At 48.4% G+C, this 24,790-nt stretch overlaps 1 protein-coding gene and 1 pseudogene across 1 annotated transcript; one reads left to right on the top strand and one right to left on the bottom strand.

Moving 5' to 3' along the window:
- Positions 1 to 1,920: 1,920 nt before the first annotated feature.
- LOC119350843 (aldehyde oxidase GLOX1-like) lies at positions 1,921 to 24,421 on the top strand. Its single transcript, XM_037618480.1, has 4 exons — positions 1,921 to 4,221; positions 4,322 to 4,402; positions 4,503 to 6,012; positions 24,312 to 24,421. Exon 1 carries the CDS (start codon positions 1,921 to 1,923, stop codon positions 3,793 to 3,795), a length of 1,875 nt encoding a protein of 624 aa, XP_037474377.1. The 3' UTR covers positions 3,796 to 4,221; positions 4,322 to 4,402; positions 4,503 to 6,012; positions 24,312 to 24,421.
- On the bottom strand, positions 6,120 to 8,537 carry LOC119350842 (annotated as a pseudogene).
- Positions 24,422 to 24,790: the final 369 nt, after the last annotated feature.

Genomic DNA, 24,790 nt, shown 5'->3' with positions numbered 1-24,790 from the left:
GAATAATGTTATCGATACTATAATGTTTCCAGTTAAAGATCTGACATATATCACGCATGCATCATCGTGCGTCCTTTTTGTTTTTGGGTATTTTCATGCATGCCCTTTTCCCTTGACATGATCATTGCACTAGAATATCTTATAATTTCTCAAAAATAATATTAGCTGATGATACGCAGCATGTACACCATACCAATCCGGCATCGATCTCAATCTTCGATCATATCAACTATTTGTATGCATGTTGGAAAAGCAAATCCAGATTAACGTACACACAATCTCATTGATCGATCCGTACATTCTGGACGTTGGATGAATCTTTAATGGCAGTGCTAAATTAAACTATGCTAGCCTATCTAATCATACGATCTTAATTGTTGTCTAATGTTCTCATACATGTATAGTACATGTGAACAATTCACACATTAATTTTGTTTTTCGACATAAGAACCAATCGATGTGGTTGAATAGTTAGAAGGATGGTGATACTTCCATCCACTAGGGAACAAACCTTAAGTTTAACGCTTTGATATGTCATTAATGTAGTGGAACTCTCATCTAGTTTTCGGCAGGCGTTGTGTGAATGCATGTGTAGTTGTGGCGTGAGTGGGTATGTGTGTATGTGCTCACACGCACATTGTGATCGTTGTTTCTTAAAATAATTCCTTTCCCAACACATGAGACTGGTAATAAGCGAGTGAATAAAGGCAGTTAGGCTCGCATGAACGTATGTACACTAGCAAATTGCTGACCACATGGCTTACACAAACAATCTACTCCCTCCGCATCATAATATAAGAGCATTTTTACACTACATTACTGTAAAAAAAGTTCTTATATTATGGGACGGATGGAGTATATACTAATATAGGGGGCGGATATTGTCTTTGGAGGCCGAGCTCCATGGAGCTCGGTTTTGAAAATTTTGAATTTTGTCAAATTTCATATTTTCTACATTTCAAAAAATTCTGAAAAAAAAACACACATATACATGAAGGCATAACACACGTGCGTGTAAATTTTCAGGGAAAAATAAGTTGAAATGAGGGCTGTGCAAAAAAGACAAATCTGGGGCTTTTTAACACATGATACTCTTCATCCTCTCAGGCCATGAATTTGTCTTTTTCGTAAAGGTCACATTTCAACGTTTTTCATTCTAAAAAATTTCACACATAGACATAACATACTTGTTTACTTGCACAATTTTTTTCAGATTTTTTTAAAACCAAAAAGGTTAAATTTTGATTTGTTTTCAGAAAAGGCCTCCGTGGCTCCCGGGAGCCAAACGTCCGCTCTCTATAGGGGGTTCTAGTTAAGTTGGGGGTTTGGCTATATTTTAGAAAGTACAAATTTAGTTTGCCATGGGGTAAAAGGAAGGAAAGTGCACTTTTTCACCTTTGTTTTATTCTTGTCGCAAGTTTACATTATACTTTCGTTGGTGTTTTAATCTGAAATGTCACATGCTGCAGTCATGTCACTTTCTTGTTTATTTTTAGCTACTTTCTTGGTTAATGTTTTTTAAGACAAACTTAGTTTTTTTCTTTTGAGAATCTAAGACAAACTTAGTTGATGACAGTGTGATAAAACTAGAATTGCTCACTGGAGGCCCATGAAGGCCCGGTACTTTCAGGGCCCTCAACCAAGCAGGTCCACTTGAGGCCCAGCCGCGTGTTTAAACCGCAGAATGAACAAACATGCACAAGCGGCTATATTTGAACGTGCGCGTCGTCGTTGGTCGTTGCACCCTCCCGCGCTATTAATGGAGCACGGCCACGCGCTGCGACCCAATTTTAGCTCAACCAGCCGCACGCGCTCGCCGGCCGGAGCTACCGTCCGTGGCAACGCTCGACGGCCGGAGCTACCGTCCCGTCCCAGTCAAGGACGAGGAGGTCGGCCGAGCTCATCGGGGAAGGAGGCGCCATGGCCCGGTCCTCCTCCCTCCTCCGCGCCGGCGTGCTCGCCATGGCGCTCCTCGCCTCCTTCCTCGGCGTCGAGGCCCTCTTCGACCCGTTCAACATCTTCGGCGGGCGCCCGGAGAACGATTACCTGGACCCGTTCGGCGGCGGGGCGACCAAGAGCCCGCCCCCGCCCCGCACGGAGCGGGAGGAGACGGGCGCGGCGCAGCCCAACACCATGGGGCTCACGCGCGTGCCGCCCTTGGGCGAGCCCAGCAAGGCGTCCCATGATACCATGACTGTCAAAGTTACCGTGCGCGACGACAAGCCCGACGGCGCGTGGACCATCGTTAGCGACAACTCCGGCGTCTCCGCCATGCACCTCGCCATCATGCGCCACGGCCGCGCCATCATGTTCGACACCGCCACCACGGGCCGCTCCCTCATGCGCCTCAGGTTCGACAACTGCCGCGAAGACCCGCGCCGCCACAAGACGGACTGCTGGGCGCACGCCGTCGAGTTCGACTACGCCACCGGCGCCGTCCGGCCCCTCAAGATCCTCACCGACACCTGGTGCTCCGCCGGGGGGTTCGACGCGGAGGGCAACCTCGTGCAGTCCGGGGGCTACTTCGAGGGCGACAGGACTGTCCGCTACCTCTCGCCCTGCCACACCTGTGACTGGAAGGAGCACCCATATAGCCTGTTCGAAGGGCGGTGGTACGCCACCCAGCAGGTGCTCCCCGATGGCCGCTTCGCCATCTTCGGCGGCCGCCGCGCATTCTCCTTCGAGCACCTGCCCAAGCCCGGGATGTTCAACCACCAGTCCGTGCCGCTCGCGTTGCTCCGGGACACCACCGACGACGTCGAGAACAACCTCTACCCTTTCGTCAACCTCCTCCCCGACGGCAACCTCTTCATCTTCGCCAACGACCGCGGCATCATCTTCGACCACCGCTCCGAGATCGTCATCCGCGACGTCCCGCCGCTCCCCGGCGGAGCCCGCAACTACCCGGCGTCCGCCATGTCGGCCATGCTCCCGCTCGACCTCCGCGGGAGGCAGCTCCACGGCGGCCCCGAACTCGAGCCGGAGGTCATCATCTGCGGCGGCGCCAACAAGACCGCGTTCAAGGTCGGCGAGATCGGCCAGTACGGACCGGCGCTCAAGGACTGCGGCCGCATCAACCTGGCCAAACAGGACGCGCAGTGGGTCACCGAGGAAATGCCCGTGCAACGCGTCATGGGCGACATGCTCATCCTCCCCAACGGCGAGCTGCTCCTGCTCAACGGCGCCGCCAAGGGGTGCGGGGGCTGGGGCTTCGCGCGCCAGCCGGTGCGCTCGCCGATCCTCTACACGCCGTCGGCGCCGCAGGGGTCCCGCTTCCGCCCGCTCACGCCGTCCACCATCTCGCGCGTCTACCACTCCACCGCCGCCGTGCTCCCCGACGCCACCGTGCTCGTGGCCGGCGGCAACACCAACGCGGGCTACAACTTCAGCGGCGTCGACTTCCCCACCGAGGTGCGCGTCGAGCGCTTCACGCCGCCCTACCTCGACGGCAGGAGACACGTCGCCAACCGCCCCATCATCGACCCCCACTCGCTGCCCAGGGAGGGGATGCGCTACGGCGCCAAGTACACCTTCAGGTTCCGCACGCCGCTCGACCCCGTTGTCGAGGCCGACGTCATGGTCACCATGTACGCGCCGCCCTTCACCACGCACGGCTACTCCATGAACCAGCGCCTCCTCATCCTCTCCCTCGCCTCCTTCATCCCCGACCCACAGGGCTACGCCATCACCGTCGACGCGCCCGGCAAGCCTGAGCTCGCGCCGCCCGCCTACTACCTCGTCTACGTCATCGCCAAGAACGTGCCCAGCATCGCCGTATGGGTCAAGATACAGTGACCCTGCATGCGCGTTGCTTGCTGCGGGAAAAAAAAGTTAATTAGCACATAAATTTGAACTACCTTCCTAAATAGTAAATCTATGCAGTGTACAATAGCTATATGTCAATCGTCTGGTTTTTGGAGTCGATTTTTGATCCGTTGGATCGGGCTTTGCGATTCATGCTATTGTTTTTTCTCTTTCTTTGGTGTGAACGTTTTTGGGCTAGACTCGTTTCGTCGACTCACCGCTTTTTTCTGGGTCAGTCGATTTGATATGGGCTCGTCTGCGCTTCTGCCCGTTAAGTTTGACCCGTTATTCTGCCCGAGGCCGAGCCCGACTGCTTGTTGCCTTATCTCGTCCCCCACTTCTCGTCTGTGCGGTCAGTCACTCCCTTCTCTCCTTATTCGTCGCATTCTGTCTCCTCCTCTCCCCTCGCTGGCTAGGGTTAGTCGATTTCGTTGCCTTCTGTCTCTTCCTCCTCTCCGATGGTGCCTTTTGTTCTATAGATCTGCGTGAAGCTTATCAATTTTATGTGTTTTTGTAGGTTTCTTTTGCTCTGGTCTTTTGTTGGTGCTCGGATTCAGTGTCCCCCTTCTTGGATCCATGAGGAGATCTGCTTTTTCAGGTATGTATATGCTCGAATCTCTCGTCTTTTTGATTAGTTCTAGTTCCTGGTTTAGGTTTGATGCTTGGTGCGATGCGCCTGTGCAAATTTTTCTTTTCAGCATGTGAGAAAAGTGAACATGGCCAAAATGTTTATTTCAAATGGACAATGTGGATTGTGGAGTAAGATTGCTTATCGCGTGTGCTACTGACTGGATATCAAACATGTCGATATTGAGTCGGATTGTCCCCAGGACCGAGGTGATTAACAGCATCAAGGATGACCCATATGGCTCTATCATCGAAGAGGCATTGCAACTGCTGCTCCCTCTTTTAAACATTGCCAGTTGGTTAGTCATCTCCTTTTTAGTCATGTCTCAGTTGGTTGCACTTTTTTTTTGTTGCTTGTTTGTTACTGTTCCTCTTGAAATCATTAGTTATTCAAGTATGATCAAAATGATGGCCTAATCTGATCATGCTGCTGATTGTTGTTAGATTAGAAAACTGTAATCTAGACCAAAAAACGTCTTATATTTTGACACAGAGGGAGTATCTTTTTGGACAGCAGTAAGTGTCATAGCTGAGCAGTTCTACATTTTCTTCAGGACAAACTGCACATTTTCTTCAGCTCTGAAATTGCATGCAGCTCAAATGGTTATCCCATCTTAGCTTCTCAGCTCTGAAAATGCAGCTCAAATTAATGGTTGGGATCTAACCTTTTTCTTAGCAGACAGTCAGTGTTGTCCTATCTAGTTCTACTCAGACCATGTTCTTTTCGGCACAACCAAACAGTCAGTGTTTCAGGGCATTGACTGAAGAATGCAGCTCAAATGATAGGACAACACTGACAGTCAGTAATTTAGGGCATTTGGAGCTTTTATTAACTTAAAGCTGAGGTAATGCCTTGCATCTTTTATAAATAAAAACATCCAAACGCAAGAAGGATGAGCATTACATCTCATCTCTCTAAATTCCAAATTCCTCTCTGGCCTAACCAAACCCTCTGGGAAGGAAGAGGATGAGCACCATGGCATTTTTAATCTCTTCACTCCTTCCCCCCATTCCCATCCCAATGATCCCATCACTAACTCGCGCCTAGCACGCACACAACAAACCCACCAAAAACTCTGGATTATCCTTATCCTAGCTAGGACCTCAAACATGGAAACAAGAAGAGTTTGTTGGTTTTGATCTGACGGCTTAAACAGGCCAGTTAGATCTATTAGTTTAACAAAAAAAAGGAAAAAGATAACGTTAATGAAAAGGCCCCACGCACCAATGTACGTGAGGTTTTATCCCAACTAAGGCGCCCTGATCGGGGGCACCCAAACCAACTGATGGTTTAGGTCCCCTGTCGCCAGCGCTACATAAAAGGGAACGGGAGAGGGTTGGCAGCCTGCGCGATCACAATTCACGTACGGTTTCACTCCCCTCCCGATATTCTCTCACCCCATCCGATCAGGAGGAGCGCTGCAGCGACGGGAAGACCTACTCCAGCCGCCGCTGCCGTCCCCGGGCAGTGCCGGTGGCGTCTTGAGGGCATCAGGACGTTGAGGAGGACTTCTACCTCGACTACATCACCTCTGCATCAAGCCTGCACCAAGCAGGCGATCATGTCCACTGCCGTGACACGTAATGATCCCCTAAACCCTTCTCTGTTCATGTTTTAGGTGATCTAGATGCAATCTGTTCCTGCTAATGGCATCCCAGAGATGCATAATTAATCCAACAGAGTTCACTCACACCAGCTTGTATCCGGTGACCACACATTGGCCGGAGGGCCGGGCTGCACGTACCCAAACCTGACGCTCCTCCCAGGCCGCAGCGCCCGCAGCCACCTCCGGGGAACGTACCCGTACCGCGCCTTGTCGAGCCCCCAGAGCCGGCCGTCGAGCTCCGAGACGCCGAGGTGGAGCCCCCGCACCGTCTTCTTCCGGGACCTGTTGGTCACCGTGACCGAGTACCTGTGGTACGTCCTGCGCCTGATCGCCCATGTCCTCGTCACGTTCTGCTCGATCTCAAGGTGAGGATGCCGACGATGAGCCGGCCGTGACGTGCGGTTTGCAGCAGCCACCTGCGGGAGCGACTGGTACTCGTCCAGCCCGCCGCAGGCGCCGGCGAGGCGGGCGAGGACGCCGAGCAGCGGCGCGCTGTTGTAGGTGGCCGCCTCCGTCTGCTCGTAGTTGTTCCTCTCGTCGGCGAAGTCGTCGTACTCGTCGGGGCCCCCGACGAGGGCGCCGTCGAGAACGTTGGGGTTGACGGCCTGCTTGTTGTACCAGCTGGAGTAGCCCTCCTGGCAGCTCACCAACGGCGGGTCCGTCCTCACCGACACGATGGAGGCGCCCCGGTGGTGCACCTGCCGCGGGTAGTTCTGCCCGTACCCGACCATGTAGCTCGTCGCCCTCGGGTTGTCGCCCAGGATGTAGTTCACCTGGGACCTGACGAACGCGAGGATCTCCAAGGGCTGCGCGGCGCCGGCGGGGCAGCGCACGGCGCCCCTGCCGGTCACCGTGGCGTAGTCGGCGGGAAGGAGGCGCTGGTGACGAACTGGAGGTTGTTCCACCTCCGGGGGTCCTCGGGACGTTGACGGCGCCCTTCCCGACGCACGAGCACACGAAGAACTCGGCGTTCTGCCGGTACCTCTGCAGCGCCTCCGCGTGCTCGCCGGCTCTGCCCTGAAGCAGGAACTTGGCTGCCAGCACTTGCACGCCGGGGTACTTGACGTCCCAGCCGAACTGGTTGATGGACCAGCCCGTGCCGCCCAGAGCGTCGCCGTTGCGCGCGAGGTACTCGAGGTAGAACCGCTCCTCCGTCGCCTCGAACAGCCACGCCGCCGCCCATAGCAGCTCATCCTGCACCGCACCATCATCACATTGTTGAAAGGAATGTCAGAAAAAAAAAATGCTTACCCCGTATCCGCTGAATGACCCGTAGTAATTCCGCGTCACGGTGATGCTGGCGTCGTACTTACCCCGGTACTTGTCGGCGAATTCGAACAACTGTGAGCGAGCATATCAAGGAATCAGACAAATTAATTGTAAACCTATATATGCAGTTCTTGTCAGATTTCTTCAAGTTCAGTCAGATCAGGCTGCGGAATCGGGCCAAAATATACCCACCTGCTTAGAATGTTCAAGGAGCAGGTTGGCGTAGCCCGGATAAGTGGTGCGGAAGACCATGGACGCGGCGGCCATTGCGGCCGCCGTCTCTCCGGCGAGGTCCGACCCGGGATTCTGGGGATCAACGCGGAACGCCTGGCGGCTCGTCGTCATGTCCTCGGGCCGCTGCTAGCAGGTGTGATCCGTGTCGCCGTCGCCAACCTCGCCGTACGAGTAAATTGCACAAAACCACCACTTTAAAGGCTAGGTTTGCGAAAAACACTACAATATTATTTTTTTGCAAAAAACACCATGTCTACGGTAATCTTTTTGCAAAAAACACTGATTGGCGGATCGGGCTCTGTTAAGTGCGTTTATGACAGCCGGGACCGCTGACGTGGCACCACTTAACCTCTCAAATATAATGGCGACGTTTGATCACGTTATCCTCATGTGAGGCCTTACGGGGGCCCACCTGTCATCCAAAGAAAAACTGCCTCCTACTCTTGTTATCCTCACGACCCCGTATGAGGTTCTGGTGCTAGAGACGTATCGCGCCGCCGCCGCCCAATCTGCATACGCCACCGGCCGGCGACTGCAGCAGCAGCTCCAACTCGGGCAGGAATCCCGCACCAGGACAACGCGGTCGCGCTGCTCGGCATCACCTGCGCGTCCCTCATCATCGGCCGCGCCCCGCCCACGCTGCAACTCCCTCCGACCCCAACGGCGGGCCGGCGTTCCGTCGCATGGCTCCCTCCGACGCACGGTGTGCCGCGACTGCGACGAGGCAACCGACCGCCTGATCCCGGAGCTCCAATTGTTCCCGCCTCGCCGGCGTGGCCACGCCGCCCGCCGACAACCATCTTCGGGTCCCGCTGCAGTCGGCCGGCCAAGGAGCTCGCGGTGGATGGTCTTCAGCCGCCACCCCAAGCCTCCACGGCTTGCTGCGATGCAGGCTCCTTCCCCCAGACCCCGATGGTGCGCCTCCTCGCCGGCGACGAGACCAATGGGCGCGTAGTACTGCTGCTCTGCTCGTGTGCTTGCGCAGGCCAAATCCATGGACCTGATTGCTTTTATGTTTTTGATTGAAGGGTGTTCCTGTGAAATTGTAGGGGCTGGTTTGTAAAATGTTGAAGAGAGGAGTGTGAGCTGACAAGCGGGTCCCATGTCTAGCAATCGATTTAATGTAACGGTGTGAGAAATTTGTGCCACGTAAGCCTGACTGGATAGCAAGCTTCCACGCACCCCTGTCCATAGCTAGCTCTTTGTCGATACTCCAATCCTTCAGGTCTCTCTTAATGGACTCCTCCCATATCAAAATCGGTCGACCCCGCCCTCTCTTGACATTCTCCGCACGCTTTAGCCGTCCGCTATGCACTGGAGCTTCTGGAGGCCTGCGTTGAATATGCCCAAACCATCTCAAACGATGTTGGACAAGCTTCTCCTCAATTGGTGCTACCCCAACTCTATCTCGTATATCATCATTCCGGAATCGATCCTTCCTCGTGTGGCCACACACCCATCTCAACATACGCATCTCCGCCACACCTAACTGTTGAACATGTCGCCTTTTAGTCGGCCAACACTCCGCGCCATACAACATTGCGGGTCGAACCGCCGTCCTGTAGAACTTGCCTTTTAACTTTTGTGGCACTCTCTTGTCACAGAGAATGCCAGAAGCTTGGCGCCACTTCATCCATCCGGCTTTGATTCGATGGTTCACATCTTCATCATGTTGGGTTTCGTAGTAATTTCAAAAATTTTCCTACGCGCACACAGGATCATGTGATGCATAGCAACGAGAGGAGAGTGTTGTCTACGTACCCAACGCAGACCGACTGCGGAAGCAATGACACGACGTAGAGGAAGTAGTCGTACGTCTTCACGATCCAACCGATCAAGCACCGAAACTACGGCACCTCCGAGTTCGAGCACAAGTTCAGCTCGATGACGATCCCCGGACTCCGATCCAGCAAAGTGTCGGGGAAGAGTTTCGTCAGCACGACGGCGTGGTGACGATCTTGATGAACTACAGCAGCAGGGCTTCGCCTAAACTCCGCTACAGTATTATCGAGGAATATGGTGGCAGGGGGCACCGCACACGGCTAAGGAATCGATCACGTGGATCAACTTGTGTCAACTTGTGTGTTTAGAGGTGCCCCTGCCTCAGTATATAAAGGAGGAGAGGAGGGGAGGCTGGCCGGCCATAGAGGGAGGCGCAGGAGAGTCCTACTCCCTCTGGGAGTAGGATTCCTCCCCCCAATCCTAGTCCAACTAGGATTCCTCGGAGGGGAAGGGAGAGAGGGGGGCCGGCCACCTTCTCCTAGTCCTAATAGGACTAGGGGAGGGGAAAGAGGCGCAGCCACCTTGGGCTGCCCCTTTCTCCTTTCCACTAAGGCCCATGATGGCCCATATGGCTCCCGGGGGGTTCCGGTAACCTCCCGGTAACCCGGTAAAATCCCGATTTCACCCGGAACACTTCCGATGTCCAAACATAGGCTTCCAATATATCAATCTTTACGTCTCGACCATTTCGAGACTCCTCGTCATGTCCGTGATCACATCCGGGACTCCGAACAACCTTCGGTACATCAAAATGCATAAACTCATAATATAACTGTCATCGTAACCTTAAGCGTGCAGACCCTACGGGTTCGAGAGCAATGTAGACATGACCGAGACATGTCTCTGGTCAATAACCAATAGCGGGACCTGGATGCCCATATTGGCTCCTACATATTCTACGAAGATCTTTATCGGTCAGACCGCATAACAACATACGTTGTTCCCTTTGTCATCGGTATGTTACTTGCCCGAGATTCGATCGTCGGTATCCAATACCTAGTTCAATCTCGTTAACGGCAAGTCTCTTTACTCGTTCCGTAATACATCATCTCACAACTAACATGTTAGTTGTAATGCTTGCAAGGCTTATGTGATGTGTATTACCGAGAGGGCCCAGAGATACCTCTCCGACAATCGGAGTGACAAATCCTAATCTCGAAATACGCCAATCCAACATCGACCATTGGAGACACCTGTAGTACTCCTTTATAATCACCCATTTACGTTGTGACGTTTGGTAGTACCCAAAGTGTTCCTCCGGTAAACGGGAGTTGCATAATCTCATAGTCGTAGGAACATGTATAAGTCATGAAGAAAGCAATAGCAACATACTAAACGATCAGGTGCTAAGCTAATGGAATGGGTCATGTCAATCAGATCATTCTACTAATGATGTGACCTCGTTAATCAAATAACAACTCATTGTTCATGGTTAGGAAACATAACCATCTTTGATTAACGAGCTAGTCAAGTAGAGGCATACTAGTGACACTCTGTTTGTCTATGTATTCACACATGTATTATGTTTCCGGAAAATACAATTCTAGCATGAATAATAAACATTTATCATGATTATAAGGAAATAAATAATAACTTTATTATTGCCTCTAGGGCATATTTCCTTCAGTCTCCCACTTGCACTAGAGTCAATAATCTAGATTACACTGTAATGAATCTAACACCCATGGAGCTTTGGTGCTGATCATGTTTTGCTCGTGGAAGAGGCTTAGTCAACGGGTCTGGAATATTCAGATCCGTATGTATCTTGTAAATCTCTATGTCTCCCACCTGGACTAGATCCCGGATGGAGTTGAAGCGTCTCTTGATGTGTTTGGTCCTTTTGTGAAATCTGGATTCCTTTGCCAAGGCAATTGCACCAGTATTGTCACAAAAGATTTTCATTGGACCCGATGCACTAGGTATGACACCTAGATCGGATATGAACTCCTTCATCCAGACTCCTTCATTTGCTGCTTCCGAAGCAGCTATGTATTCCGCTTCACATGTAGATCCCGCTACGACGCTTTGTTTAGAACTGCACCAACTGACAGCTCCACCGTTTAATGTAAACACGTATCCGGTTTGCGATTTTGAATCGTCCGGATCAGTGTCAAAGCTTGCATCAACGTAACCTTTTACGATGAGCTCTTTGTCACTTCTATATACGAGAAACATATCCTTAGTCCTTTTCAGGTATTTCAGGATGTTCTTGACCGCTGTCCAGTGATCCATTCCTGGATTACTTTGGTACCTCCCTGCTAAACTTATAGCAAGGCACACATCAGGTCTGGTACACAGCATTGCATACATGATAGAGCCTATGGCTGATGCATAGGGAACATCTTTCATATTCTCTCTATCTTCTGCAGTGGTCGGGCATTGAGTCTTACTCAATTTCACACCTTGTAACACAGGCAAGAACCCTTTCTTTGCTTGATCCATTTTGAATTTCTTCAAAATTTTGTCAAGGTATGTGCTTTGTGAAAGTCCAATTAAGCGTCTTGATCTGTCTCTATAGATCTTAATGCCTAATATGTAAGCAGCTTCACCGAGGTCTTTCATTGAAAAACTTTTATTCAAGTATCCCTTTATGCTATCCAGAGATTCTATATCATTTCCAATCAGTAATATGTCATCCACATATAATATCAGAAATGCTACAGAGCTCCCACTCACTTTCTTGTAAATACAGGCTTCTCCAAAAGTCTGTATAAAACCAAATGCTTTGATCACACTATCAAAACGTTTATTCCAACTCCGAGAGGCTTGCACCAGTCCATAAATGGATCGCTGGAGCTTGCACACTTTGTTAGCTCCCTTTGGATCGACAAAACCTTCTGGTTGCATCATATACAACTCTTCTTCCAGGAATCCATTCAGGAATGCAGTTTTGACATCCATTTGCCAAATTTCATAATCATAAAATGCGGCAATTGCTAACATGATTCGGACGGACTTAAGCATCGCTACGGGTGAGAAGGTCTCATCGTAGTCAATTCCTTGAACTTGCCGAAAACCTTTTGCGACAAGTCGAGCTTTGTAGACAGTAATATTACCATCAGCGTCAGTCTTCTTCTTAAAGATCCATTTATTCTCAATCGCTTGCCGATCATCGGGCAAGTCAACCAAAGTCCATACTTTGTTCTCATACATGGATCCCATCTCAGATTTCATGGCTTCTAGCCACTTTGCGGAATCTGGGCTCATCATCGCTTCTTCATAGTTCGTAGGTTCATCATGATCTAGTAGCATGACCTCCAGAACAGGATTACCGTACCACTCTGGTGCGGATCTTACTCTGGTTGATCTACGAAGTTCAGTAGTATCTTGATCTGAAGTTTCATGATCATTATCATTGGCTTCCTCACTAACCGGTGTAGGTGTCACTGAAACAGTTTTCTGTGATGAACTACTTTCCAGTAAGGGAGCAGGTACAGTTACCTCGTCAAGTTCTACTTTCCTCCCACTCACTTCTTTCGAGAGAAACTCTTTCTCTAGAAATGATCCATTCTTAGCAACAAATGTTTTGCCTTCGGATCTGTGATAGAAGGTGTACCCAACAGTTTCCTTTGGGTATCCTATGAATACACATTTCTCCGATTTGGGTTCGAGCTTATCAGGTTGAAGCTTTTTCACATAAGCATCGCAGCCCCAAACTTTAAGAAACGACAACTTTGGTTTCTTGCCAAACCATAGTTCATAAGGCGTCGTCTCAACGGATTTTGATGGTGCCCTATTTAACGTGAATGCGGCCGTCTCTAAAGCATATCCCCAAAATGATAGCGGTAAATCAGTAAGAGACATCATAGATCGCACCATATCTAGTAAAGTACGATTACGATGTTCGGACACACCATTACGCTGTGGTGTTCCGGGTGGCGTGAGTTGCGAAACTATTCCACAGTTTTTCAAATGTACACCAAACTCGTAACTCAAATATTCTCCTCCACGATCAGATCGTAGAAACTTTATTTTCTTGTTACGATGATTTTCAACTTCACTCTGAAATTCTTTGAACTTTTCAAATGTTTCAGACTTATGTTTCATTAAGTAAATATACCCATATCTGCTTAAATCATCTGTGAAGGTAAGAAAATAACGATATCCGCCACGAGCCTCAATATTCATCGGGCCACATACATCGGTATGTATGATTTCCAACAAATCTGTTGCTCTCTCCATAGTACCGGAGAACGGTGTTTTAGTCATCTTGCCCATGAGGCACGGTTCGTAAGTATCAAGTGATTCATAATCAAGTGGTTCCAAAAATCCATTAGTATGGAGTTTCTTCATGCGTTTTACACCGATATGACCTAAACGACAGTGCCACAAATAAGTTGCACTTTCATTATCAACTCTGCATCTTTTGGTTTCAACATTATGAATATGTGTATTACTACTATCGAGATTTAGTAAGAATAGACCACTCTTCAAGGGTGCATAACCATAAAAGATATTACTCATATAAATAGAACAACCATTATTCTCTGATTTAAATGAATAACCGTCTCGCATTAAACAAGATCCAGATATAATGTTCATGCTCAACGCTGGCACCAAATAACAATTATTTAGGTCTAATATTAATCCCGAAGGTAGATGTAGAGGTAGCGTGCCGACCGCGATCACATCGACTTTGGAACCGTTTCCCACGCGCATCGTCACCTCGTCCTTTGCCAGTGCTCGCTTATTCTGTAGTCCCTGTTTCGAGTTGCAAATATTAGCAACAGAACCAGTATCAAATACCCAGGTGCTACTGCGAGCATTGGTAAGGTACACATCAATAACATGTATATCACATATACCTTTGTTCACCTTGCCATCCTTCTTATCCGCCAAATACTTGGGGCAGTTCCGCTTCCAGTGACCAGTCTGCTTGCAGTAGAAGCACTCAGTTTCAGGCTTAGGTTTAGACTTGGGTTTCTTCTCTTGAGCAGCAACTTGCTTGCCGTTCTTTTTGAAGTTCCCCCTTTTTTTTCCCTTTGCCCTTTTTCTTGAAACTAGTGGTCTTGTTAACCATCAACACTTGATGCTCCTTCTTGATTTCTACCTCCGCAGCTTTCAGCATTGCGAAGAGCTCGGGAATAGTCTTGTTCATCCCTTGCATATTATAGTTCATCACGAAGCTCTTGTAGCTTGGTGGCAGTGATTGGAGAATTCTTTCAATGACGCAATCATCCGGAAGATTAACTCCCAATTGAATCAAGTGATTATTATACCCAGACATTTTGAGTATATGCTCACTGACAGAACTGTTCTCTTCCATCTTGCAGCTATAGAACTTATTGGAGACTTCATATCTCTCAATCCGGGCATTTGCTTGAAATATTAACTTCAACTCCTGGAACATCTCATATGCTCCATGACGTTCAAAACGTCGTTGAAGTCCCGATTCTAAGCCGTAAAGCATGGCACACTGAACTATCGAGTAGTCATCAGCTTTGCTCTGCCAGACGTTCATAACATCTGGCGTTGCTCCAGCAGCAGGCCTGGCACCCAGCGGTGCTTCCAGGACGTAATTCTTCTGTGCAGCAATGAGGATAATCCTCAAGTTACGGACCCAGTCCGTGTAATTGCTACCATCATCTTTCAACTTTGCTTTCTCAAGGAACGCATTAAAATTTAACGGAACAACAGCACGAGCCATCTATCTACAATCAACATAAACAAGCAAGATACTATCAGGGACTAAGTTCATGATAAATTTTAAGTTCAATTAATCATATTACTTAAGAACTCCCACTTAGATAGACATCCCTCTAATCCTCTAAGTGATCACGTGATCCAAATCAACTAAACCATAACCGATCATCACGTGAGATGGAGTAGTTTTCAATGGTGAACATCGTTATGTTGATCATATCTACTATATGATTCACGCTCGACCTTTCGGTCTCCGTGTTCCGAGGCCATATCTGCATATGCTAGGCTCGTCAAGTTTAACCCGAGTATTCTGCGTGCGCAACTGTTTTGCACCCGTTGTATTTGAACGTAGAGCCTATCACACCCGATCATCACGTGGTGTCTCAGCACGAAGAACTTTTGCAACGATGCATACTCAGGGAGAACACTTCTTGATAATTTAGTGAGAGATCATCTTATAATGCTACCGTCAATCAAAGCAAGATAAGATGCATAAAAAGATAAACATCACATGCAATCAATATAAGTGATATGATATGGCCATCATTATCTTGTGCTTGTGATCTCCATCTCCGAAGCACCGTCATGATCACCATCGTCACCGGCGCGACACCTTGATCTCCATCGTAGCATCGTTGTCGTCTCGCCAATCTTATGCTTCCACGACTATCACTACCGTTTAGTAATAAAGTAAAGCATTACATCGCGATTGCATTGCATACAATAAAGCGACAACCATATGGCTCCTGCCAGTTGCCGATAACTTGGTTACAAAACATGATCATCTCATACAATAAAATTCAGCATCATGCCTTGACCATATCACATCACAACATGCCCTGCAAAAACAAGTTAGACGTCCTCTACTTTGTTGTTGCATGTTTTACGTGGCTGCTACGGGCTTAAGTAAGAACCAATCTCACCTACGCATCAAAACCACAACGATAGTTTGTCATATAGACTCCGTTTTAACCTTCGCAAGGACCGGGCGTAGCCATACTTGGTTCAACTAAAGTTGGAGAGGCAGTCGCCCGCAAGCCATCTCTGTGCAAAGCACGTCGAGGGAACCGGTCTCGCGTAAGCGTACGCGTAAGGTTGGTCCGGGTCGTCTCGTCCAACAATACCGCTGAACCAAAATATGACATGCTGGTAGGCAGTATGACTTGTATCGTCCACAACTCACTTGTGTTCTACTCGTGCATATAACATCAACATCATTAACCTAGGCTCTGATACCACTGTTGGGTTTCGTAGTAATTTCAAAAAAATTCCTACGCGCACACAGGATCATGTGATGCATAGCAACGAGAGGAGAGTGTTGTCTACGTACCCAACGCAGACCGACTGCGGAAGCAATGACACGACATAGAGGAAGTAGTCGTACGTCTTCACGATCCAACCGATCAAGCACCGAAACTACGGCACCTCCGAGTTCGAGCACACGTTCAGCTCGATGACGATCCCCGGACTCCGATCCAGCAAAGTGTCGGGGAAGAGTTTCGTCAGCACGACGGCGTGGTGACGATCTTGATGAACTACAGCAGCAGGGCTTCGCCTAAACTCCGCTACAGTATTATCGAGGAATATGGTGGCAGGGGGCACCGCACACGGCTAAGGAATCGATCACGTGGATCAACTTGTGTCAACTTGTGTGTTTAGAGGTGCCCCTGCCTCCGTATATAAAGGAGCCAAGGGGGGAGGAGGCGCCGGCCAGGAGGAGGTGGCGCAGGAGGAGTCCTACTCCTACCGGGAGTAGGACTCCCCCCCAATCCTATTCCAACTAGGATTCCCAAGGGGGAAAGAGGGAGAGGGGTGGCCGGCCACCTCTCCTAGTCCTACTAGGACTAGGGGAAGGGGGGAGGCGCGCAGCCCCCTTGGGCTGCCCCTTTCTCCTTTCCACTAAGGCCCATGATGGCCCATATGGCTCCCGGGGGGTTCCGGTAAAATCCCGATTTCACCCGGACGTAATTCTTCTGTGCAGCAATGAGGATAATCCTCAAGTTACGGACCCAGTCCGTGTAATTGCTACCATCATCTTTCAACTTTGCTTTCTCAAGGAACGCATTAAAATTTAACGGAACAACAGCACGAGCCATCTATCTACAATCAACATAAACAAGCAAGATACTATCAGGGACTAAGTTCATGATAAATTTTAAGTTCAATTAATCATATTATTAAAGAACTCCCACTTAGATAGACATCCCTCTAATCCTCTAAGTGATCACGTGATCCAAATCAACTAAACCATGTCCGATCATCACGTGAGATGGAGTAGTTTCATCGGTGAACATCATTATGTTGATCATATCTACTATATGATTCACGCTCGACCTTTCGGTCTCCGTGTTCTGAGGCCATATCTGCATATGCTAGGCTCGTCAAGTTTAACCTGAGTATTCTGCGTGCGCAACTGTTTTGCACCCGTTGTATTTGAACGTAGAGCCTATCACACCCGATCATCACGTGGTGTCTCAGCACGAAGAACTTTTGCAACGGTGCATACTCAGGGAGAACACTTCTTGATAACTTAGTGAGAGATCATCTTATAATGCTACCGTCAATCAAAGCAAGATAAGATGCATAAAAAGATAAACATCACATGCAATCAATATAAGTGATATGATATGGCCATCATTATCTTGTGCTTGTGATCTCCATCTCCGAAGCACCGTCATGATCACCATCGTCACCGGCGCGACACCTTGATCTCCATCGTAGCATCGTTGTCGTCTCGCCAATCTTATGCTTCCACGACTATCACTACCGTTTAGTAATAAAGTAAAGCATTACATCGCGATTGCATTGCATACAATAAAGCGACAACCATATGGCTCCTGCCAGTTGCCGATAACTTGGTTACAAAACATGATCATCTCATACAATAAAATTCAGCATCATGCCTTGACCATATCACATCACAACATGCCCTGCAAAAACAAGTTAGACGTCCTCTACTTTGTTGTTGCATGTTTTACGTGGCTGCTACGAGCTTAAGTAAGAACCAATCTCACCTACGCATCAAAACCACAACGATAGTTTGTCAAATAGACTCCGTTTTAACCTTCGCAAGGACCGGGCGTAGCCATACTTGGTTCAACTAAAGTTGGAGAGGCAGTCGCCCGCAAGCCATCTCTGTGCAAAGCACGTCGAGGGAACCGGTCTCGCGTAAGCGTACGCGTAAGGTTGGTCCGGGTCGTCTCGTCCAACAATACCGCTGAACCAAAATATGACATGCTGGTAGGCAGTATGACTTGTATCGTCCACAACTCACTTGTGTTCTACTCGTGCATATAACATCAACATCATTAACCTGGCTCTGATACCACTGTTGGGTTTCGTAGTAATTTCAAAAAAATTTCTACGCGCACACAGGATCATGTGATGCATAGCAACGAGAGGAGAGTGTTGTTTACGTACCCAACGCAGACCGACTGCGGAAGCAATGACACGACGTAGAGGAAGTAGTCGTACGTCTTCACGATCCAACCGATCAAGCATCGAAACTACGGCACCTCCGAGTTCGAGCACACGTTCAGCTCGATGACGATCCCCGGACTCCGATCCAGCAAAGTGTCGGGGAAGAGTTTCGTCAGCACGACGGCGTGGTGACGATCTTGATGAACTACAGCAGCAGGGCTTCGCCTAAACTCCGCTACAGTATTATCGAGGAATATGGTGGCAGGGGGCACCGCACACGGCTAAGGAATCGATCACGTGGATCAACTTGTGTCAACTTGTGTGTTTAGAGGTGCCCCTGCCTCAGCATATAAAGGAGGAGAGGAGGGGAGGCTGGCCGGCCATAGAGGGAGGCGCAGGAGAGTCCTACTCCCTCTGGGAGTAGGATTCCTCCCCCCAATCCTAGTCCAACTAGGATTCCTCGGAGGGGAAGGGAGAGAGGGGGGCCGGCCACCTTCTCCTAGTCCTAATAGGACTAGGGGAGGGGAAAGAGGCGCAGCCACCTTGGGCTGCCCCTTTCTCCTTTCCACTAAGGCCCATGATGGCCCATATGGCTCCCGGGGGGTTCCGGTAACCTCCCGGTAACCCGGTAAAATCCCGATTTCACCCGGAACACTTCCGATGTCCAAACATAGGCTTCCAATATATCAATCTTTACGTCTCGACCATTTCGAGACTCCTCGTCATGTCCGTGATCACATCCGGGACTCCGAACAACCTTCGGTACATCAAAATGCATAAACTCATAATATAACTGTCATCGTAACCTTAAGCGTGCGGACCCTACGGGTTCGAGAACAATGTAGACATGACCGAGACATGTCTCTGGTCAATAACCAATAGCGGGACCTGGATGCCCATATTGGCTCCTACATATTCTACGAAGATCTTTATCGGTCAGACCGCATGACAACATACGTTGTTCCCTTTGTCATCGGCATGTTACTTGCCCGAGATTCGATCGTCGGTATCCAATACCTAGTTCAATCTCGTTAACGGCAAGTCTCTTTACTCGTTCCGTAATACATCATCTCACAACTAACATATTAGTTGTAATGCTTGCAAGGCTTATGTGATGTGTATTACCGAGAGGGCCCAGAGATACCTCTCCGACAATCGGAGTGACAAATCCTAATCTCGAAATACGCCAACCCAACATCGACCATTGGAGACACCTGTAGTACTCCTTTATAATCACCCATTTACGTTGTGACGTTTGGTAGTACCCAAAGTGTTCCTCCGGTAAACGGGAGTTGCATAGTCTCATAGTCGTAGGAACATGTATAAGTCATGAAGAAAGCAATAGCAACATACTAAACGATCAGGTGCTAAGCTAATGGAATGGGTCATGTCAATCAGATCATTCTACTAATGATGTGACCTCGTTAATCAAATAACAACTCATTGTTCATGGTTAGGAAACATAACCATCTTTGATTAACGAGCTAGTCAAGTAGAGGCATACTAGTGACACTCTGTTTGTCTATGTATTCACACATGTATTATGTTTCCGGAAAATACAATTCTAGCATGAATAATAAACATTTATCATGATTATAAGGAAATAAATAATAACTTTATTATTGCCTCTAGGGCATATTTCCTTCAGTCTCCCACTTGCACTAGAGTCAATAATCTAGATTACACTGTAATGAATCTAACACCCATGGAGCTTTGGTGCTGATCATGTTTTGCTCGTGGAAGAGGCTTAGTCAATGGGTCTGCAATATTCAGATCCGTATGTATCTTGCAAATCTCTATGTCTCCCACCTGGACTAGATCCCGGATGGAGTTGAAGCGTCTCTTGATGTGTTTGGTCCTTTTGTGAAATCTGGATTCCTTTGCCAAGGCAATTGCACCAGTATTGTCACAAAAGATTTTCATTGGACCCGATGCACTAGGTATGACACCTAGATCGGATATGAACTCCTTCATCCAGACTCCTTCATTTGCTGCTTTCGAAGCAGCTATGTATTCCGCTTCACATGTAGATCCCGCTACGACGCTTTGTTTAGAACTGCACCAACTGACAGCTCCACCGTTTAATGTAAACACGTATCCGGTTTGCGATTTAGAATCGTCCGGATCAGTGTCAAAGCTTGCATCAACGTAACCTTTTACGATGAGCTCTTTGTCACCTCCATATACGAGAAACATATCCTTAGTCCTTTTCAGGTATTTCAGGATGTTCTTGACCGCTGTCCAGTGATCCACTCCTGGATTACTTTGGTACCTCCCTGCTAAACTTATAGCAAGGCACACATCAGGTCTGGTACACAGCATTGCATACATGATAGAGCCTATGGCTGATGCATAGGGAACATCTTTCATATTCTCTCTATCTTCTGCAGTGGTCGGGCATTGAGTCTTACTCAATTTCACACCTTGTAATACAGGCAAGAATCCTTTCTTTGCTTGATCCATTTTGAATTTCTTCAAAATCTTGTCAAGGTATGTGCTTTGTGAAAGTCCAATTAAGTGTCTTGATCTATCTCTATAGATCTTAATGCCTAATATGTAAGCAGCTTCACCGAGGTCTTTCATTGAAAAACTTTTATTCAAGTATCCCTTTATGCTATCCAGAAATTCTATATCATTTCCAATGAGTAATATGTCATCCACATATAATATCAGAAATGCTACAGAGCTCCCACTCACTTTCTTGTAAATACAGGCTTCTCCGAAAGTCTGTATAAAACCAAATGCTTTGATCACACTATCAAAACGTTTATTCCAACTCCGAGAGGCTTGCACCAGTCCATAAATGGATCGCTGGAGCTTGCACACTTTGTTAGCTTCCTTTGGATCGACAAAACCTTCTGGTTGCATCATATACAACTCTTCTTCCAGAAATCCATTCAGGAATGCAGTTTTGACATCCATCTGCCAAATTTCATAATCATAAAATGCGGCAATTGCTAACTGTTGGGTTTCGTAGTAATTTCAAAAAATTTCCTACGCGCACACAGGATCATGTGATGCATAGCAACGAGAGGAGAGTGTTGTCTACGTACCCAACGCAGACCGACTGCGGAAGCAATGACACGACGTAGAGGAAGTAGTCGTACGTCTTCACGATCCAACCGATCAAGCACCGAAACTACGGCACCTCCGAGTTCGAGCACACGTTCAGCTCGATGACGATCCCCGGACTCCGATCCAGCAAAGTGTCGGGGAAGAGTTTCGTCAGCACGACGGCGTGGTGACGATCTTGATGAACTACAGCAGCAGGGCTTCGCCTAAACTCCGCTACAGTATTATCGAGGAATATGGTGGCAGGGGGCACCGCACACGGCTAAGGAATCGATCACGTGGATCAACTTGTGTCAACTTGTGTGTTTAGAGGTGCCCCTGCCTCCGTATATAAAGGAGGAGAGGAGGGGAGGCTGGCCGGCCAAAGAGGGAGGCGCAGGAGAGTCCTACTCCCTCTGGGAGTAGGATTCCTCCCCCCAATCCTAGTCCAACTAGGATTCCTCGGAGGGGAAGGGAGAGAGGGGGGCCGGCCACCTTCTCCTAGTCCTAATAGGACTAGGGGAGGGGAAAGAGGCGCAGCCACCTTGGGCTTCCCCTTTCTCCTTTCCACTAAGGCCCATGATGGCCCATATGGCTCCCGGGGGGTTCCGGTAACCTCCCGGTAACCCGGTAAAATCCCGATTTCACCCGGAACACTTCCGATGTCCAAACATAGGCTTCCAATATATCAATCTTTACGTCTCGACCATTTCGAGACTCCTCGTCATGTCCGTGATCACATCCGGGACTCCGAACAACCTTCGGTACATCAAAATGCATAAACTCATAATATAACTGTCATCGTAACCTTAAGCGTGCGGACCCTACGGGTTCGAGAACAATGTAGACATGACCGAGACATGTCTCTGGTCAATAAACAATAGCGGGACCTGGATGCCCATATTGGCTCCTACATATTCTACGAAGATCTTTATCGGTCAGACCGCATAACAACATACGTTGTTCCCTTTGTCATCGGTATGTTACTTGCCCGAGATTCGATCGTCGGTATCCAATACCTAGTTCAATCTCGTTAACGGCAAGTCTCTTTACTCGTTCCATAATACATCATCTCACAACTAACATATTAGTTGTAATGCTTGCAAGGCTTATGTGATGTGTATTACCGAGAGGGCCCAGAGATACCTCTCCGACAATCGGAGTGACAAATCCTAATCTCGAAATACGCCAACCCAACATCGACCATTGGAGACACCTGTAGTACTCCTTTATAATCACCCATTTACTTTGTGACGTTTGGTAGTACCCAAAGTGTTCCTCCGGTAAACGGGAGTTGCATAATCTCATAGTCGTAGGAACATGTATAAGTCATGAAGAAAGCAATAGCAACATACTAAACGATCAGGTGCTAAGCTAATGGAATGGGTCATGTCAATCAGATCATTCTACTAATGATGTGACCTCGTTAATCAAATAACAACTCATTGTTCATGGTTAGGAAACATAACCATCTTTGATTAACGAGCTAGTCAAGTAGAGGCATACTAGTGACACTCTGTTTGTCTATGTATTCACACATGTATTATGTTTCCGGAAAATACAATTCTAGCATGAATAATAAACATTTATCATGATTATAAGGAAATAAATAATAACTTTATTATTGCCTCTAGGGCATATTTCCTTCACATCAATCCCCCCATCCTCCTGCAACATTGACCCCAAATACCGAAAGGTGTCCTTCCGAGGTACCACCTGGCCATCAAGGCTAACCTCCTCCTCCTCACAGCTAGTAGTATTGAAACCGCACATCATGTACTCGGTTTTAGTTCTACTAAGCCTAAACCCTTTCGATTCCAAAGTTTGTCTCCATAACTCTAACTTCCTACTTACCTCCGTCCGACTATCGTCAACTAGCACCACATCATCCGCAAAGAGCATACACCATGGGATATCTCCTTGTATATCCCTTGTGACCTCATCCATCACCAATGCAAAAAGATAAGGGCTCAAAGCTGACCCTTGATGCAGTCCTATCTTAATCGGGAAGTCATCGGTGTCGACATCACTTGTTCGAACACTTGTCACAACATTATTGTACATGTCCTTGATGAGGGTAATGTACTTTGCTGGGACTTTGTGTTTCTCCAAGGCCCACCACATGACATTCCGCGGTATCTTATCATAGGCCTTCTCCAAGTCAATGAACACCATATGCAAGTCCTTCTTATGCTCCCTATATCTCTCCATAAGTTGTCGTACCAAGAAAATGGCTTCCATGGTCGACCTCCCAGGCATGAAACCAAACTGATTTTTGGTCACGCTTGTCATTCTTCTTAAGCGGTGCTCAATGACTCTCTCCCATAGCTTCATTGTATGGCTCATCAGCTTAATTCCACGGTAATTAGTACAACTCTGAACATCCCCCTTGTTCTTGAAGATTGGTACTAAGATACTCCGTCTCCATTCTTCTGGCATCTTGTTTGCCCGAAAAATGAGGTTGAAAAGCTTGGTTAGCCATACTATCGCTATGTCCCCGAGACCTTTCCACACCTCAATGGGGATACAATCAGGGCCCATCGCCTTGCCTCCTTTCATCCTTTTTAAAGCCTCCTTCACCTTAGACTCCTGGATGCGCCGCACAAAACGCATGCTGGTCTCATCAAAGGAGTCATTCAGTTCAATGGTAGAACTCTCATTCTCCCCATTGAACAACTTGTCGAAGTACTCCCGCCATCTATGCTTAATCTCTTCGTCCTTCACCAAGAGTTGGCCTGCTCCGTCCTTGATGCATTTGACTTGGCCAATAGCGCCTATCCTTTGTTGAACAAAAAATAAAACAGAATAGTTTCTTGGTTGTAGTGCCGCTTCTCCTACTAGTATCTGACTGTGTCGACTGTCTTTGATGCGCAGCAACCAGCAAGAAGGTCCAGCTCCTAGGAAGGAGAACGGAGATGGGAGAAACAGCTACATGAAGGCGTTCATGGGGGTCCGCGGTGGGGGAGGTCCGAGGGGGCAGATCATTGCAACGGCAGCTCGCTTGATCAACCGGGAGATGGCCAAACATGGCCAGGTCATGTCGATCAACAATATCGCAGAAATCTTAAGCTCTCCGGTCGATGTCGGGTCACCTCAACTAAAGGCCATCCTGCCCCATCTTGTTACAATCGCTCCCCAGCTCCCCATCCCCGAGCAGCTCTTTCCCGAGCTGCTTCTGCCATCGCAGCCGCCGGCCATACCTCAAGTCTTGCTTCCGCCGGCCTTCCATGCGGCTTCCGAGGTCGCCAAGGAGGTCCAGCCGACGGTGAAACAGGGTGGGTGGAAGGACATCAACGTGAGAAACTTAATCGTGACTACTACAATCGGATGGTGCTACGGCATGGGGCTGGATG

Source organism: Triticum dicoccoides, chromosome 1B (assembly GCF_002162155.2).
Source record: "Triticum dicoccoides isolate Atlit2015 ecotype Zavitan chromosome 1B, WEW_v2.0, whole genome shotgun sequence".
Classification (NCBI taxonomy): Eukaryota; Viridiplantae; Streptophyta; class Magnoliopsida; order Poales; family Poaceae; genus Triticum; species Triticum dicoccoides.
Note: the sequence above shows the minus strand (reverse complement) of the source record. Positions and strands in the feature narration are given on the sequence as shown.

Excerpts from the sequence above, each read along its gene's own strand:
- LOC119350843 (XM_037618480.1), top strand. The coding sequence starts at position 1,921 with ATGGCCCGGTCCTCCTCCCTCCTCCGCGCCGGCGTGCTCGCCATGGCG.